General features: G+C 41.2%; 2 protein-coding genes across 2 annotated transcripts in view; one reads left to right on the plus strand and one right to left on the minus strand.

Annotated features, from left to right (window-relative positions):
* Positions 1-17416, minus strand: part of LOC141339661 (uncharacterized) — a 353139-nt gene that overhangs the window by 203189 nt on the left and 132534 nt on the right. The window lies entirely within an intron of this gene.
* The window catches only part of LOC141342705 (uncharacterized), a 32769-nt gene continuing 19510 nt past the window's right edge, over positions 4158-17416 (plus strand). Inside the window, exons 1-2 of the mRNA XM_073847214.1 lie at positions 4158-4821; positions 11356-12157. Coding sequence (XP_073703315.1) covers positions 4356-4821; positions 11356-12157 — 1268 coding nt within the window. The 5' untranslated portion in view covers positions 4158-4355. The remainder of the gene's footprint in view (positions 4822-11355; positions 12158-17416) is intronic.

The raw sequence follows: 17416 nt of genomic DNA on the forward strand, positions 1-17416 counted from the left end.
CCTAGTGCTATATGCTGAAATCTGTCTGTGTGTTATTTGAGTCGATTTAGCTCTTTACTTGAGCATGAGCAGTACACGAGTGGAGCGTTACAGGAGTATAAAATTTTGGTGCATGCCTATTGATTATAGGTCATGCTCCTGTGAATGCAGTAGCATTCTCTACATAAAATTGATTTTGTTTCACAGGTAGCCTGAAGCAAGACCATCTGATAAAAAAATGTAAGCAAAAAAGAAGCTGAGACAGCCCTTGGCAAATGGTTCACCAACGCCATGGACAGGGATGGCAACTGTGCCTTGCGAGCCCAGCGGTGTCAGTATTTTATCCTGTCCTGTTCTGTTTTCCTAGTGTTTTTCCCCCTATGTTTCTAGTGTAATGGTTTAGTCTTTGTCTCCCCCTCCTGGTTTTGTCTATTTTGGTTTAATCATGCCCATATTTGTATTTCTCCCTCATCATCTCGTTATCTTGTTTGTTACCACGCCCTATGTTCAGTGTATTTAAGTCTGTGTTAGGGATGGGTTGATACCACTTATTTTGTTTTCGATACGATACCGATACTTTTAAGGCCAGTATCATCGATATCGATACTGATACGATACTTCTAAACTTAACTTTTAAATTATTACATTTATTAAATTAAGAGTAAAATATGTAATTATACCCTTAACTTTATATTTGAAATGCATTTTAACATTTAATTTGCCATAATTGCAACTAATTAACTTTTATTTTTTACACATGGTTAAAATACAGGTCCTTTTCAAAAATTAGCATATTGTGATAAAGTTCATTATTTTCTGTAATGTACTGAAAAACATTAGACTTTCATATATTTTAGATTCATTACACACAACTGAAGTAGTTCAAGCCTTTTATTGTTTTAATATTGATGATTTTGGCATACAGCTCATGAAAACCAAAAATTCCTATCTCAAAAAATTTGCATATCATGAAAAGGTTCTCTAAACGAGCCATTAACCTAATCATCTGAATCAACTAATTAACTCTAAACACCTGCAAAAGATTCCTGAGGCTTTTAAAAACTCCCAGCCTGGTTCATTACTCAAAACCGCAATCATGGGTAAGACTGCCGACCTGACTGCTGTCCAGAAGGCCATCATTGACACCCTCAAGCAAGAGGGTAAGACACAGAAAGAAATTTCTGAACGAATAGGCTGTTCCCAGAGTGCTGTATCAAGGCACCTCAGTGGGAAGTCTGTGGGAAGGAAAAAGTGTGGCAGAAAACGCTGCACAACGAGAAGAGGTGACCGGACCCTGAGGAAGATTGTGGAGAAGGACCAATTCCAGACCTTGGGGGACCTGCGGAAGCAGTGGACTGAGTCTGGAGTAGAAACATCCAGAGCCACCGTGTACACCGTGTTGGAGCACTTCATGCTTCCATCTGCTGAAAAGCTTTATGGAGATAAAGATTTCATTTTTCAGCACGACCTGGCACCTGCTCACAGTGCCAAAACCACTGGTAAATGGTTTACTGACCATGGTATTACTGTGCTCAATTGGCCTGCCAACTCTCCTGACCTGAACCCCATAGAGAATCTGTGGGATATTGTGAAGAGAAAGTTGAGAGACGCAAGACCCAACACTCTGGATGAGCTTAAGGCCGCTATCGAAGCATCCTGGGCCTCCATAACACCTCAGCGGTGCCACAGGCTGATTGCCTCCATGCCACGCCGCACTGAAGCAGTCATTTCTGTAAAAGGATTCCCGACCAAGTATTGAGTGCATAACTGAACATAATTATTTGAAGGTTGACTTTTTTTGTATTAAAACACTTTTGTTTTATTGGTTGGATAAAATATGCTTATTTTTTGAGATAGGAATTTTGGGCTTTCATGAGCTGTATGCCAAAATCATCAATATTAAAACAATAAAAGGCTTGAACTACTTCAGTTGTGTGTAATGAATCTAAAATATATGAAAGTCTAATGTTTATCAGTACATTACAGAAAATATTGAACTTTATCACAATATGCTAATTTTTTGAGAAGGACCTGTACATTCATACTCAAATGTGTTTTTTTGAAAACAATTTATATTGAAAATCTCTTTTTTTGTGAGCACAACTGCAGGTGGAGTTAGCACATAGCACGGGAATAAAAATCATCAGTGGACTTCAGCCCTGCAGGCCCAAACAGCCACTTCAACAGCAAGTGTTCTTTTAATGGCCCTTTTTTCACTGGAGGTGCTGATCCACAGCAATTGAATGAAAGGTAAACAGTTTTGAAGATCAGGTCAAATTGTTTGATATGTCAAATAAAGTATTTTAAAATGGCTAATTCTACTTCTCTTTCTTTGGTTTTACTGTCCAAAAGATACCAATAAAAATCTCTCTCAATAGCATATATTTTTTAATCCTAATGTTAAGATGAACAAAACCTTTTGGAAATCTAAAACTAGTCAGAAGACTGTTGCATATCCACTGTACTGTATTCAAATGTTCATGTATTGTGTTGTCTTTTGCAGGAGGACAGAGCAAAACTGACCGTGGTGCCAAGTGAAGGACTGCGCTTGACAAGAAAACCATGACAGCTTTATATAGTAAGTGAAATAAAAAATACAAGTATCGGACACGTTCTGCAAAAAGTAGTCTTCGTGCATCCCTACATATGAGATAAGTATTTGGTTTCGGACGCAGAGTTGTTGAAAGTAAAATTTACTACAAAAATACCAGCAAGAACTTCATTTGTTTTAAATCACAAAAGAAGATATTTTAATGAAATCAGAGAGATTTCTGTCTCTCCACTGAAAGTCTACACAGCTACCACACTGATGTTGCAGAAAGTTTATAAAGATATAATAAAGCGAATTCATATTCATCAAGCAGTTTAGACCTAATTTTCAGAAGAGACTCAATCACTTTGTATTGTGAGCAGATTTAATTTACCTATAACATAAACTTTGTTCAGCAAACAAACAGAAGCTTAACCATACTTGCTTGATGTGCAAAACAAACTTAGTTTTTTATGGAAGCTCAAACATGATGTGTAATAGCAAGGAATGAACCCCATTGGTCCTCATACATCAAGCAAGCTTGCTTGAGCTTCTATTTGCCATTACTGATGTGTGCGTTGATTTGTTTCTATGTGGATATGTGATGGACCACCCCTTTAAAATATAGCTGTGATTTTTGTCTGTTACAGAGGCAGTGAATTGTTTTTCCAATGTGTTCAAGAAGGCTTTGTGGATTGGAGTGAATTCTAAGCTGGGGGAACTGAGACTGCTTGAAAGCTGTACATGTACATGTTTTAGATTTAGACATCAAATAAAGAGTTTCTTAAAAAAATGTTAGATGTGAATGTATTTTTTTGGACTGAAATATATGGAGGGCAAAATATTTTTTTTTTATGATTTTAAAATATATTTTTAAAAACATCCCTGGTGAAAAAAACAGCTAAAACCAGCCTAGGCTGGTTGGCTGGTTTTAGCTGGTCAACCAGCCTGGTTTTAGCTGGTCATAGCTGGGAGGCAGGCTGGTTTTAGAGGGGTTTTGGCCATTTTTCCAGCCTGGTCTTAGCTGGTCAGGCTGGGAAACCAGCTAAAACCAGCCATTTCCAGCTTAAACCAGCTAAGACCAGCCAACCAGCCTAGGCTGGTTTTAGCTGTTTTTTTCAGCAGGGATATTTTCAAAAATATACAAAAAATGGCCAAAAAATTTATTTGTAGAAAATATATTTCTGTAAATATATTTTTGTATATTTTGAAATATATTTCAAAGTACATTTTAAAATTTATTTTTTTATCGTATGGGATCATTCAGTTAAGAACAGTGTTAGGAATCAAGTGGAACTTTTCAACGTGGTTATTTATTTTTTTTATAAATTCAACTATCATTTTCTCTTGTGGACTATTTTATGTGAAATATCTTAATCAGGTCAGTGTGTTTTTCTCCTTTTATATTCACTATCAAAGACTGTTGATGCTCAATACCATGATGCGAGTCTATAACTTTAAGTCATTTTCATTTATTTGTGCAGTTCGGCTTTTTAAAGAAAAACAACAGCGCACCTTATAACAAAGTCATTTCACCCGCATTATTTTCCTCCTTTCGGCGCTTCTCACTCCAGTCCAGCGGGTGGCACTAAGACACTAACTTCTGTTTGACAAACACCATTAAACCTAAGAAGAAGATTAGATTCACTGCGCTCTCTGTTGTTTTGTCTGATTCTGTTTGAGTACAATCTGTGAGGAATGTAGTTTCTGTAAACAGAAAAGTACAGTTTTGAATCAGATCACTAAATACCTTTACTATTCTCATCCTCATAGCTGTGACTAGGTTTTGAAGCAAGCAGGAATATCTGGAGAAGTATGAGCTGAACTGAGATCTGCTGCTGTGAAGATGTTTATTAAAGTAGAGAGTGAGGAGAACACGAGTGAACTAGAAACCTGGAGAGTAAAACAGGAGGACCCAGAACCTTTGAGAATAAATCAGGAGGAACCAGAGCCTTTGAAAATAAAACATGAGGAACCAGAACTTTTGAAAATAAAACTTGTGGAACCAGAACATTTTAGAATAAAACAGGAGGAATCAGAAGCTTTGAGAATAAATCAGGAGGAACCAGTGCCTTTGAAAATAAAACATGTGGAACCAGAACTTTTGAGAACAAAACAGGAGGAACCAGAATCTTTGAAAATAAATCATGAGGAACCAGATCCTTTGAGAATAAAACAGGAGGAATCAGAAGCTTTGAGAATAAAACAGGAGGAACCAGAAGCTTTGAGAATAAAACAGGAGGAACCAGAAGCTTTGAGAATAAAACAGGAGGAACCAGAAGCTTTGAGAATAAAACTTGTGGAACATGGAGGTTGGTGTTTTATCTTCATTCATCTTTAGTGACTGTTTGTGGTACATCAGGCTTTCATAATACTTCATAATGAGCTTTAATAAGTTTAGATTTAGTTAACTGTAATAGATACAATCTTTAAAGCGGATCAGTTTGTTGAAAAGTATATATGGGGGCAGTAACACTTTCGATGAAGCCCCATTCATAATACATTACAATGGTATTTTTAAAGCATTATAATGAACACATAATGCATTATATAAAAAAAAAAACCTAAGTTATATCATCTCATGAATAATCATAACAATTTTTATACATTATAATACTTGAGTATTTGTGGTTCTAACCTAAGATTGTGATTATTTATAAGACACAATGGACGGCATATTAAATCTACGTAATTTATAATGTATTATATCATATCACATGTATTTTTTACATTATATTTTACAGTTATATTTTGATGGTCCCCTAGTCTATTAACTATAAGCAACTTTCCAACTACATGTCAACTAACACTCCTTTATTATTATTATTAGTCTAGAATTAGTAGACTTAGGCTAGGTAGAAAATTCACATACTTGCAAAGTTACACATTAGTTTGTCTTTTGGGGATCCATCAAAATATGGTGTTAGAATATATTTAGCATAATACTAATAATAATTACTGCTAGCTGTCATGCAGTTGCAGAGTTACTTATCAAAAGCTGTCTAAAGGGTACCATCAAAATAATCAAACTGATAATACAAATGTGTCATGTTACACATTCATCTGAAACATGATGATACGAGATGATACAACATACTATAAGTTCCCTTCTGAGGGAACTCTCACCGCGTCCCCTAGGGGTCGCTATTGGGGAACACTGCAGCGTGACTCGTGTCTGAAGAATGCATAGAAAAACTCCATGAAATGGCCGGCGACAGCGTATGACGTCACTGCGGCGCGCACGTCGCTGCTGGTACGTCACTACCGGGCGACACAGTATAAAGAGTCGCCGAAGTAAACATACAGCCTCTTCGCTGTCTTCAGCATTCTCTTTGTCTAGGAGTGCATATTCTCTCACCGGAGGCCTGCTTGTGACGTGTGTGGTAATCTGATACCCGCACTTTCACACCGCCCGAGCTGTGAGGGGAGAACGCAAGCAAGATTACCTCTTGAGAAAGTAGAATGCGATCGGTGCATTCATTGCTTGTTTGTAACGAGAGGCACGCTCTCATACCCACTTGCTACGACTCTCTGCTACGTGGGTGTGGTGAATTACAGCTCGTTCAGCTCCCGAGGGACTAATGGGCTTATTGCGAAAATGCAGTACGCAAAGGAGGGAGGTGAGTTTCTCTGTTCCTCATTTTGCATGAGTGTTTGCCTCTCGCGGCATTAACAGACGCATTCGCGGCGTCGCCAGCGGCTCCTTGCTCGTTTTATTCCCGAGGGAATTTGGCGTCTGGGCGGAGTTTGTTTAGCTCCCGCGGGAGCCGAATATGTGCTGCGCGTCGCGATTGTGGAGTTAATTTACTGCCATAAAATATGTATGTGCATGTATATGTATATACATATGCATGTTATATATGCGTATATGTGTGCATATAAAGGGGAGAGATTTTCCTAGACTAGTTCGACCATGATATTATGCAGATCATGGCAGAACAGTCTTATTAACTACAGCTGTCTGAGGCTAGCTGTATGTTAACTCTTCCTACTTTAGGGCTGGAGGCTTTCAGTCAGTTTTTACCTCTGGTAGTCCTTCCTACACATACAGATATCTGCGGATATCTGTGTGTGGGCTTACTGATTACTTTTTGTTTGGAAACATAAAAGTAGTTCTTTTAAGCTCTTGCCTAGATGGTGCTGTCTCCCCTGCTAGGGTTTAAATAGACAGCCCACTCTGCTGGTTTGGGCTGTTTCAGGAGGACTAACCGGAGGTCTTTCACTGATCTGTTAGTTTTTTTCCAGGCTTATTGGCTTTTCTGGATTTACGTGATTTGGGCTAGGTAGATCACTGCCTTTGAGTCCTTCACTCCATGAAGGCCCAGGTCCGAGCCCTACAACATGAGCTCCCTGCACGCAGCGGTTCTTATGTCCCATAAGAACCTCCATTAACCGATGGTCTGGATTTTAACTCCTTAAACAGGTTTTGTTTAAGTTGGAGTTAAATGCAGGTCACTCATGGGTGAGTACGATCCATATTTTTCTTTTAATAAAGAAAAGGAACGTAATATTGTCTCAGGCCTGTGTGTTGTGTTTTTGCTTTTCAGAGAAAAACATGAGTTCACGGCGGATGCTCCCCCTCTGATCCTACGGGTTATGGTTATGGCAGTGTTCGTCCTATCCACGCCACAGGTCGTGCGGTAAACCACCCTCTCAGCATATGTTAGACATAGGACTTAGGTCCTCTTCAAGGTAAGCTCCCTAAGTTTCCTTCTTAGGATTGCCCTTGGCATGTTTAACATTTGTCCTTTGCAGGCCTTTTTTCTGAGAATCCCTCTTCCAGACTCTCTCTGTGGACTTTAGATCCTGTGAAGTGATCTTATCAGCCGAAGGTTCTTTCCAGCACCTCCTGAGTTTTGTCTCCGAGGAGCAATTTCTCAGTTCTCCAGTAACTAAAGTAGTACTCCCCTTTCCGCGGAAAGGGTTTATTCAGAGTACCGCTTCTCACTGACAAGCCAGGTTTTCTCCCCGGTTCATCTGGGTTAGGAGCCTGTCCCTCTTGTCCAGGCTGATTCTCACTCTTCAGGCTCACACTCGAGCTGGGCTCTCCCCTTCCCAAGGGAAGGGTCCCTAACGAGCGCCCCCTCGGCGGGATGGGCGTTCCTCCCTGGCCTTCAGGGTTAGGAGTCTATCCTCATAAGTTCCTGCTCCGGGGGATTTATGTCCCGTTGAGACAGGAACATAAGTCCACCTAGACTGGGGTCTGTCGATCCCCCTGTTAGCCCGAGGGCAGGGTCGACTCTCCGAGGTAGTACTCCCCTTTCTGCGGAAGGGGTTTATTTAGAGTACTGTTTCTCGCTGACAGAGCCAGGTTCTCCTCCCGGTTCATCTGGGTTAGGGGCCTGTCCTTCTTGTCCAGGCTGAATCTCAGTCTTCAGGCCTCACGCACGAGCTGGGCTCTCCCCTTTCCGAGGAAAGGGTCCCCTATGAGCGCCCCTCGTCAGGACGGGCGTTCCTCCCTGGCCTTCAGGGTTAGGAGTCTGTCACCATGACTATCCAGGAGCTCCCTTCTCAGGAACTTTAAGTAACTTTAGTAGCTCCCCTTTCCGCGGAAAGGGTCCTCTCAGAGCTCTTCAACGACAGCAGCTCACCTTAATTCAAGGTTCGTCAGTAGCACCACTGCCGTGTGGACAAATTCCCCTCTGTTTGGGTAGAATCCTGATGACAGCATCAGGCTTCCTGAGTCAGTTATGATTGCTCCCCTTTTGAGAAAGGGTTCCTCTCGAGCGCTGCTCCTGGCAGGAGGAGTAAGCTCCCCTTCTTAGGTGGGTTTTCCTCTCTGTTAATCAGGGTTAGGAGCCTGTCTGCGCCTGACTTCCGGGTCGAGTGTCACCTCCCCTTCAGGCTTTATGATTTGAGCACGGCTCCTAGTGGGATGAGTATGCTCCCCTTCCGAGGAAGGGTAATTCCTGAGCACCACCTTCTCCTAGTAGGCATCCATGTGGACTGGGTCTAGTATGCTCCCCTTTACACTAAAGGGTCCCTTCAGAGCATTGCCCTTTTTAAGGACGGATGTTCCTCCCTGCAAGTCGGGGTTAGGGGTCTGTCCGCTGTCTGCGTCCACTATCATGATGGTCAGTAGCTCCATGATTTCATCAGTCGACTAACAGTTTGCGGACTGTCTGTCCTGATTGGGGTGTAGCATTGCTCCCCTCTCTAAACAGGGAGGGTTCCTCCCCTATTTTAATTCTTGTCATCCTATGACAAATATGGAGCTTTAATATAAGTGTCCCACGCTAAACCCTGGGCACTTTCTGAAGTCCACAATAGTGGTAAGTGCGCACGGGATCTTTGTGCACTTCCTAAAATCCACATAAGTGGTAAGTTCCCACCAAGTTTTTGGGTTCTTTCTAAAATCCTATACGGTATGGGTTACGCGGTACTCGTTCCCTTTTTTTTGAGTTGGTTTAAAACCCCGGTCTCCCTGGGCCCAACTTCACTCGATATCACCTCAGATATCTCCTCACCATCTGTTATCCAGGGTGCGTTATCTGAGGATAACCCCTGCTAGAACGGTCTCTGTCTTGGGACAGGCCTGTTAGTCGCTATTTCTGAGTCAGTTCACTGAGGGAACTAGACTCCGTAGTACTGGCAGTTCCTGTTCTAGTTAAGTCTAAGTATTAACTTAGCCGTTCCTCCGAAGGAATCTCCGATTCCAACCTGAGCTGTGCTCTGGGTCCTTTGACCCATTCAGGTAAGTGAGTAACAGTTCAGGCTTTGGCCGGGGAGGTTACGTTCTGACAGCTGTCACCTCGTCCTATAGGGATAATTCTTCACAGAATTTACACTTAGTGCTCGCTACTATGCACTCCCCTCAGCATGGAGACGTTGGTATACCGTTCCCCAATAGCGACCCCTAGGGGACGCGGTGAGAGTTCCCTCGGAAGGGAACGTCTCTAGGTTACGTATGTAACCCTAGTTCCCTGAGAAGGGAACGAGACACCGCGTCCCCTACGCTTCTTACCATGCCTCGGACGAGAAGCTTCAGACAGTGAAGCGGCTGTATGTTTACTTCGGCGACTCTTTATACTGTGTCGCCCGGTAGTGACGTACCAGCAGCGACGTGCGCGCCGCAGTGACGTCATACGCTGTCGCCGGCCATTTCATGGAGTTTTTCTATGCATTCTTCAGACACGAGTCACGCTGCAGTGTTCCCCAATAGCGACCCCTAGGGGACGCGGTGTCTCGTTCCCTTCTCAGGGAACTAGGGTTACATACGTAACCTAGAGACGATTTTTTTAATGCATCATGAATTCATTATAATTCATCAAGAATACTCTTAAAAAGTATTATAAATGCAGGCTTCACAGAAAGTGAATTATTTTTTGAACAGATCAAACAATTCTGATACAGAAACAGTAGTGATAACTAAAGTCATGGTGGTGAGGAAGAAATAGTCCAATGCTATTACATCATTAGTTTCAGGGTTTCTACAACATTTTGGGAGAGAAATTCAAGAACTTTTCAATGACTTTTAAGTATTTTATACAACTATTTACAGCTCTTTAAAGCTCTAAAATAATCCAGTTTAACCGAGGTGTTCTCTGATTGGCCAGCTATCTGTGGTTTGTGATTGGCCAAATACCTCAAGTGTGTGTTGGAAATGTAACACCCCTAAACATGTCGTGATGCCATTTCTTGGTGCATTGAGACAGAAATGATAAAACCCATTATAAATTAGGCATTTGATGCATACATTATTGTTTATATTGATTCTTGATTTTGATGATTGATTATGACTCATACTGTCTTTTTATGCATTTTGTCACGGCGTGTAAACATAACACCATGTCTGCATTTGCAAACGTAGAATGTGTAACAACAAGCACTACCCTACACTGCTCAAAACTCGCATTCAATAGTAAGTACTGAATTCTTTAATGTACTTACAGGCCGTCAGTCAGAAGCACAGACTGTCCATGCATCATTGTGATTGGCCCACTTTATAGCCTTAATTTTATATTTAAAACATTAATCTAGGGCTGGGCGATAAATCGAAAGCGATTATGAGGCGCGTTTAGTGAATGAAGCCGGTACTTTGATTAGTAGTAAATCTCCATCACGTGCGTTCAGCTGCGTTCAGCTGGAGTGTTCAGAGGCGTAAATCACTGACAAGCTACGCCAAATCGCGCTAAAAATCGCATTCGATTCGATTCGATTTTGAGCGCGATTAGGCGTAGCTTGTCAGTGATTTACGTCTCTGAACACTCCAGCTGAACGCAGCTGAACGCACGTGATGGAGATTTACTACTAATCAAAGTACCGGCTTCATTCACTAAACGCGCCTCATAATCGCTTTCGATTTATCGCCCAGCCCTACATTAATCTCAGCTCTAAAACTTTTAGTTTAGTTACTTTTTTTATATTATCTGTTTTACATATTTAATACTTGGTCAGTTTGATTTGTTTGGTTAACTTTGGTTAAATATTTTATGTTAATACTGTGCAGTGCACAAAATTAAGATCTGAGAGATGGTTCATGTCAGTGTTCATGATGTTAAGTTTAGAGATGTTGTGCATCCACTTATTATAAGTGTCACATTTTAGCATGCAAATAAAGGGGAGAACTTCAAGATATCGACCCTAAAAGTCGGCCTAAAAATCGTTAGCACATATCGGCAAACGGCTGACGCTGGCATCGGCATCGGTTATAGAAAAATCCAAATCGGTCGATTGCTAATTTAAATGATCATTATTTTTGATAAACCCACACACCAGCTCTACCAAATCTGCTTCTGGCGCCACCATCTGTAGGACTTATTGGCACTGCTCTCAAATGTTAGTTTGTTCATGTTTTTCAGCTTATAACAAGCTCCTAATTATGAAGCATTTTACTTTCATTTCAGACTCGATTAAAGAAAAAGAGGAGAATGAAGAATCAAGTCAAGTTGAGGAGAAAAATCATTTCAAAACAGAAAAACCTTTGAGTTGCTCTCAAGTCAAACAGAAAGATTTAAAGAAATGTTGCACCTGCACTCAGTGTGGAAAGAGTTTCACAAGAAAAAGAGATCTTGAGCGTCACATGAAAACTCATACTGGAGAGAAACCATTCACTTGTGATCAATGTGGGAAGAGTTTTTCACGCTCATCAAACCTTAAGGAGCACATGAACATTCACAATAGAGAGAAGCAGCACACATGTGATCAATGTGGTAAAGTGTATTTAGGGGCTTCAGGTCTGAGGTATCACTTGAAAGTTCATACAAAGATGAAGCCACATTCATGCCATTTGTGTGGTAAGAGATTTTGCCATCTACAAAGTTTGAAAGTATATGAGAATATAAATACTGGTGTGAGAGAATCCATGTGTTCTAAGTGTGAAAAGATTTCTATTTCGGTAACTTATTTAAAACTGCATAAGAGGATCCACACTAGAGAGAAATCTTATGAATGCTCACGCTGCAACAAGAGATTTAGTCAGTCAGCATGTCTGAAAACACATGAGAGGATCCACACTGGAGAGAAACCTTTTAAGTGTTCACACTGCAACAAGAGATTTAGTCAGTCGGTACATTTGAAAAGGCATGAGAGGATCCACACTGGAGAGAAACCTTATCAGTGTTCACACTGCAGCAAAAGTTTTAACCAGTCATCATATCTGAAAATACATGAGAGGATTCACACTGGAGAGAAACCTTATAAATGCTCACACTGCAACAAGAAATTTAACCAGTCATCATATCTAAAAATACATGAGATAAACCACACTCGATAGAAACCTTTAGTGTTCACACTGCATCAAGAGATTTAGTCAGTCAGTACATTTGAAAACGCATAAGATGTTTTACCCTGGAGAGAAACCTTATAAGTGTTCAGTACATTTGGATCCACACTGGACAATAACCGTATCATTTAACTGCATGTGGGAAGCGTTTTATTCGTCATCTGCTATACACAGTCATGCAGAAACAATCTTTTTTTTTTTTTTTTCAATCTTGTGTGTATCTCTGGCAGGTTTACCCATACTGGTCTGGCATGTATATGTATACCCATCCCTACTTGTAAATTAGTAGGAGTGAGATCAGTCTCATTAGTTTCTCTTTTACTTTCAGTAATGATCATTTTGCTTGAGTCATTATTAAATGTTACTTTTTTATTAATACATTATCTTTACATTTCATATTTTATTAACAACATTGCGGTCAACTGATTGTATTTGCATAAGAAAAAAAATATTTTAGCTTTGATAGTTGAAAGCATGATGTTTTAGGTTTTGTTCTAATTTTCTAAATAATATCAATGGAATTGAATTAAAAGCCTTTATTGACTTTGTATTTTTTTGCATACAGTGAAATTAGGAGCATTACTGCTGACTGGTGTTAGAAAACATGTACCACAGACAATATATGAGACTAGAGACTACAGACTGTACAGTATCATTATGAAAGTATATACAACAACCGATGTGATTTCCCTGTGGGCCACTGTACAATGTGGGTTGGCCCATTGCTTCTTGTTACTCACCTGTGCTGTTTTGGAAAGCGCAATATTTGAATCCATTGGGGATGATCGTGCAGTAGTAATATTGTTTTGTTTGGCTTCAGTCGGTTTTGTCAAGAGCTCTGGTTTTTGATTCTATTTATTAAATGATGAGCTGTTTCCCCACAAAAGCTGTTTGTTTAGCATAATGAGTCCATCACCTCTGTTGACATTTAATCAAACTAAACAGCCTCTGGTCTCCTTCCCTGCATACTGCCAAAGCAGCAGCATTAGCCATTTAACTTTTTTGGCTAAAGGTTGAAGACCTTACCCCTTGAGTCAAAAGGAACGTCTTTACTAAAAATCCACAGGCAGGGAAATTCACAGACAGGAATGGTAGGAACACACAAGAGGTAACCTTGCAGCCGGACACCAGAACACCGAACACAAATCAAATAATAAAGACAGGTTAACCAGACAAAGAAAGATGATGGGAATAACTATATGACAGGAAAACCAAATATGGGTATATGGGAGAAGTCAAGACAGAGAGAATGATGGGGGTGTAACATTATTCCCCCCTCCCGGAAGGCGCAACTTGCCGTAGACAAGGAATGAAGAAAAAAGTGGACAGGTAGGAAGAACAAAAGAATGGAGAGGGCTGGGAAACAAAGTCTATGCAGGAGGAGGCTTCGGGGGAGGATGATCAACAGAGTCCAGGCCGGATCCGACAGAGCGAGGACCTAAGGAGGAGACAGAAGGGTCCAAGGTGGATCAGACGGAGAGAGGAGCCAGGTCACAACCATGATTGTAGCCCCCGGCAGAGCCGACAGATAGAGGAGCCATGGTGGAGGAAGGGCTGACGACTCCAGGGGGTCGCTAGACAGAGGCTGAGCAGGTGGCGATGGAGACGGAGAGGATAAGCATGGCCAAGGGTCTGGCAACCGAGGCAGAGATCCGTATGTCTTGTTCATAAATGAATCAACTGATTTGAATGATCCATTTAAATAAATGCATTAGTCACTCATTAAAACTGTAATTTGCCACCACCTACTGGCATTTTTTATTTGGTAATTAAAAGTAGCATCTATATTTTATATATCTATATTCAAAAAATTATATTTAAACTACTATTATTTCAAATGTATAATTGAGAAATTTAATTTCTGAGGAAAAATAAAAAAGGTGGCAAATGTAAAATATGCTTGTTCTTGTTTGGTACTTGACTCAAATTGCTTGATTTATTTTTGCTCTTGGAATTGTTTAAGACTTGATGGTAGGGACTTGAGACTTGCTCAAGACTTACCTACGTTTAATGCAGACTAAAACAAACAATGTTAATAGCTGCCAATATGAAAAACAATGCATTTGTCTGTTTGGAGCGAAATACAAATAGAGGTTGGGAAGTGGTATGAATTTCAGAATGTGTCTGTCAGGCTGTTTGATGAGAAGCCTTGTCTGAGCACAACTGTGCCGAGAATAATTACTGAAATTGAGGATCTTGGCCCTTTACCTATGTTGACTTCCGGCTTTGCTACTGTTCGGACACTCTTGCTTACTGCTCTGCGCTTTGCTCCCTGTCTATGAACTTTTTCTCATATTTTTCTAAGATTTTAACTTCAGCATATCAGCACAGTGCTCAGACAACACATTTTTGATACAAACATTACGAAAAAGGAGACTTTTTGCCTCTTTTTGCCTCCCACTGCCAGCAGCTTACATTTCGGAGACGGGAAAACACAGCTGCCTACTTTCAACAGACAAGAAAGAAAATGCCTCTTCTGGAATCTATTTGCTGCACAAACTGCCACAGACTTCTACAAAGGATTGTGGTTTTAGAAACAAAGTTACTTGCTGGACTTCCAAAACAGGCGGAACACACAGAAGATCATCATCACTGACCCCCTCAGCATACAGCCGGTGAGTCCTGTGAATCTAGTCAATATCGACAGTTTATAAGTGTAGAGGAACAAGCCAAAACTGATCGACACACAAATCGATGGCACAAACAGGGAGCGAGACCCAAAGGCACTCGAGACATTAGACTGTCAAGAGTATCTCGTATTGCTGCGATATCATCCTCTACTCCAGATAGGGTTAGTGTTTTACCACCCCCTATACCGCTTGAAAACAGATTTGAAGCATTAATGAATGTGGGTGAGGAATCCCCAAATGTGACTGAACATGAATCGTATCAGCCAGCTGCTAACATCGCTATAAACAGGCGCGCAAGGTCGAGCAGACAGCGGCACTCAGCTCAGAGCGCAGCCGAGCCCAAGACTCTGATAGTGGGAGACTCTATTATCAGAAATATAAGTAGCAGAACTACAACTACATGCTGCTGTCCTCAAGCAACCGTCTCTGATGTGAACAAGGAACTTCGGAACATTCTAATGAAACACAAGACTGCAAATCGAATCATCATCCATGTGGGAAAGAACGATATTCGGAAAGAGCAGTCAGAACTCCTAAAGAAGGATTTTGGTGAACTCATTGAAACACTTCGAAGACTTGAAGTTCAGTCGTTCATCAGTGGACCACTCCCAGCAAGGGGAACTAACATGTTTTCACGGTTGCTTGGACTGAATACCTGGCTACAAAGAACCTGCAGTCTAAAAGGAGTCAACTTCATTGACAACTTCAACCTTTTCTGGGGCCATGGACAATTGTTCAAACTGGACGGCCTCCACCCAAACAAACTTGGTGCGAGAGTGCTGAAGGACAATATCTATTTTTCACTCCGGCATCCATCAGTAGAATGTGTCAGTCCACCCAACATAAATGGCACACACACACTTGGACAATGTATGCGTGATGACAGGACATCTTATCAGCCTCAGATTCATCATGTTGTCAACACAACCCACAAGTACACTGACATCGCCACACAGCCACAACAAGCACTGCTTATGGACACTTTCCTGGCTGAGCCCTGCCCACAGAGCTTATCACAGACAGACTGTGACGTACTACAACAGCTCCAAGACTCAGCACCGAAGGACTACTTTCTGGTAAACAGTCAGGGAAGCCAGGACAACATATTTCAGCCACCAGAAACACCAGAGCCAGAGCTCCATTCACCAGACACATTATCCCTCTCTCCAGCATCTCCACTTTTAAGCTTCTCACAGAAAATGGAGGAACTGGTATATGCTGGAACCAGACTCTCCCACTCTTTTGCTGCAAGCCCCCAGTTATCAACTAAAAAACGGCGGGCACCACAACCACCAAAACCTGTGGGTCCAGCTCGCCCTCCTCCTCCTCCTGTGAGAGCTCTCCGGCCGCTGCCACAACGTCAGGGCCCAAACCCTCCTGTGTCTGCTGTGAGTGAACCAAAAACAACTGATAACAGCTCTCAGTGATATGTGTCGGGTCCCCGCTATAATTGCAGCAACACTCTGGAATGTTTACATAACAAGCGGGAACCCAGTGTGCCTGTAGCTTTCCCTATTTCTGTTTTAATATGTGATAGAAAGTCAAAGGCCATCTCAAGTCGTACGGTTGACCAATCTAATCTGAGGCCTATTAGGTATCAAACTAAGATCGCTCTAGAGACAAAAAGTAATGCCATCAAGCTAGCATTTTTAAACATTCGCTCACTAAAAAATAAATCACATCTGATCAATGATTTTATAACCACAAACAACCTGGATTTTATGTTTCTAAATGAAACATGGCTAGAAGACAGCTGCAGCGCAACAGTCCTCAATGAAGTAGCCCCTCCTAACTTTACTTTCATGAGTGTCTGCAGAGCTGTTAGGAGAGGTGGTGGCGTAGCTGCTCTATTTAAAGATGTCTATCAATGCAAGCAAGTGTCATTTGGTCAGTACCTGTCATTTGAATATCTAGGGATTGTGCTGAAAGGTGCTCCACGCATTCTATTCATCATTATTTACAGGCCCCCAAAATACTCTCCATCCTTTGTTGAAGAGTTCACAGAACTGCTATCAATGATTTGTTCAGAGTTTGACTGTTTTGTTATTGCAGGGGATTTTAATGTTCATATAGAAAATGCAGAAATCAAAACCACAAAAGAACTTATAACGGTTTTGAACACGTTTGACCTGATTCAGCATGTGCATGGGCCCACACACAATCGTGGACACACTCTTGATTTACTCATCAGTAAGGGTCTAAACATTTCATCCACTGTTATCAAGGATGTAGCACTATCTGATCACTTCTGTATTTTCTTTGATATATTGATCTCTGCTCCTAATGAATGTAGATCTGTCTCTGTCAGAAAGAGATGCATTAACGATAACACTAGTGTGCTATTTATGAAGGCTATATCTTCAATGCCAAGCATTTCTGCAGACTCTGTTGATCTTCTCCTGGAGTCCTTTGACTCAAAAGTTAAGAATGTCATTGATGACATCGCACCTGTGAAAATCAGAAAGATGTCAGGCAGACAGAAATCATCGTGGAGAAAATCAACAGCAGTACAGAGTATGAAAAGACAATGCAGAAAAGCTGAGCGGATGTGGC

Source organism: Garra rufa, chromosome 1 (assembly GCF_049309525.1).
Source record: "Garra rufa chromosome 1, GarRuf1.0, whole genome shotgun sequence".
NCBI lineage: Eukaryota > Metazoa > Chordata > Actinopteri > Cypriniformes > Cyprinidae > Garra > Garra rufa.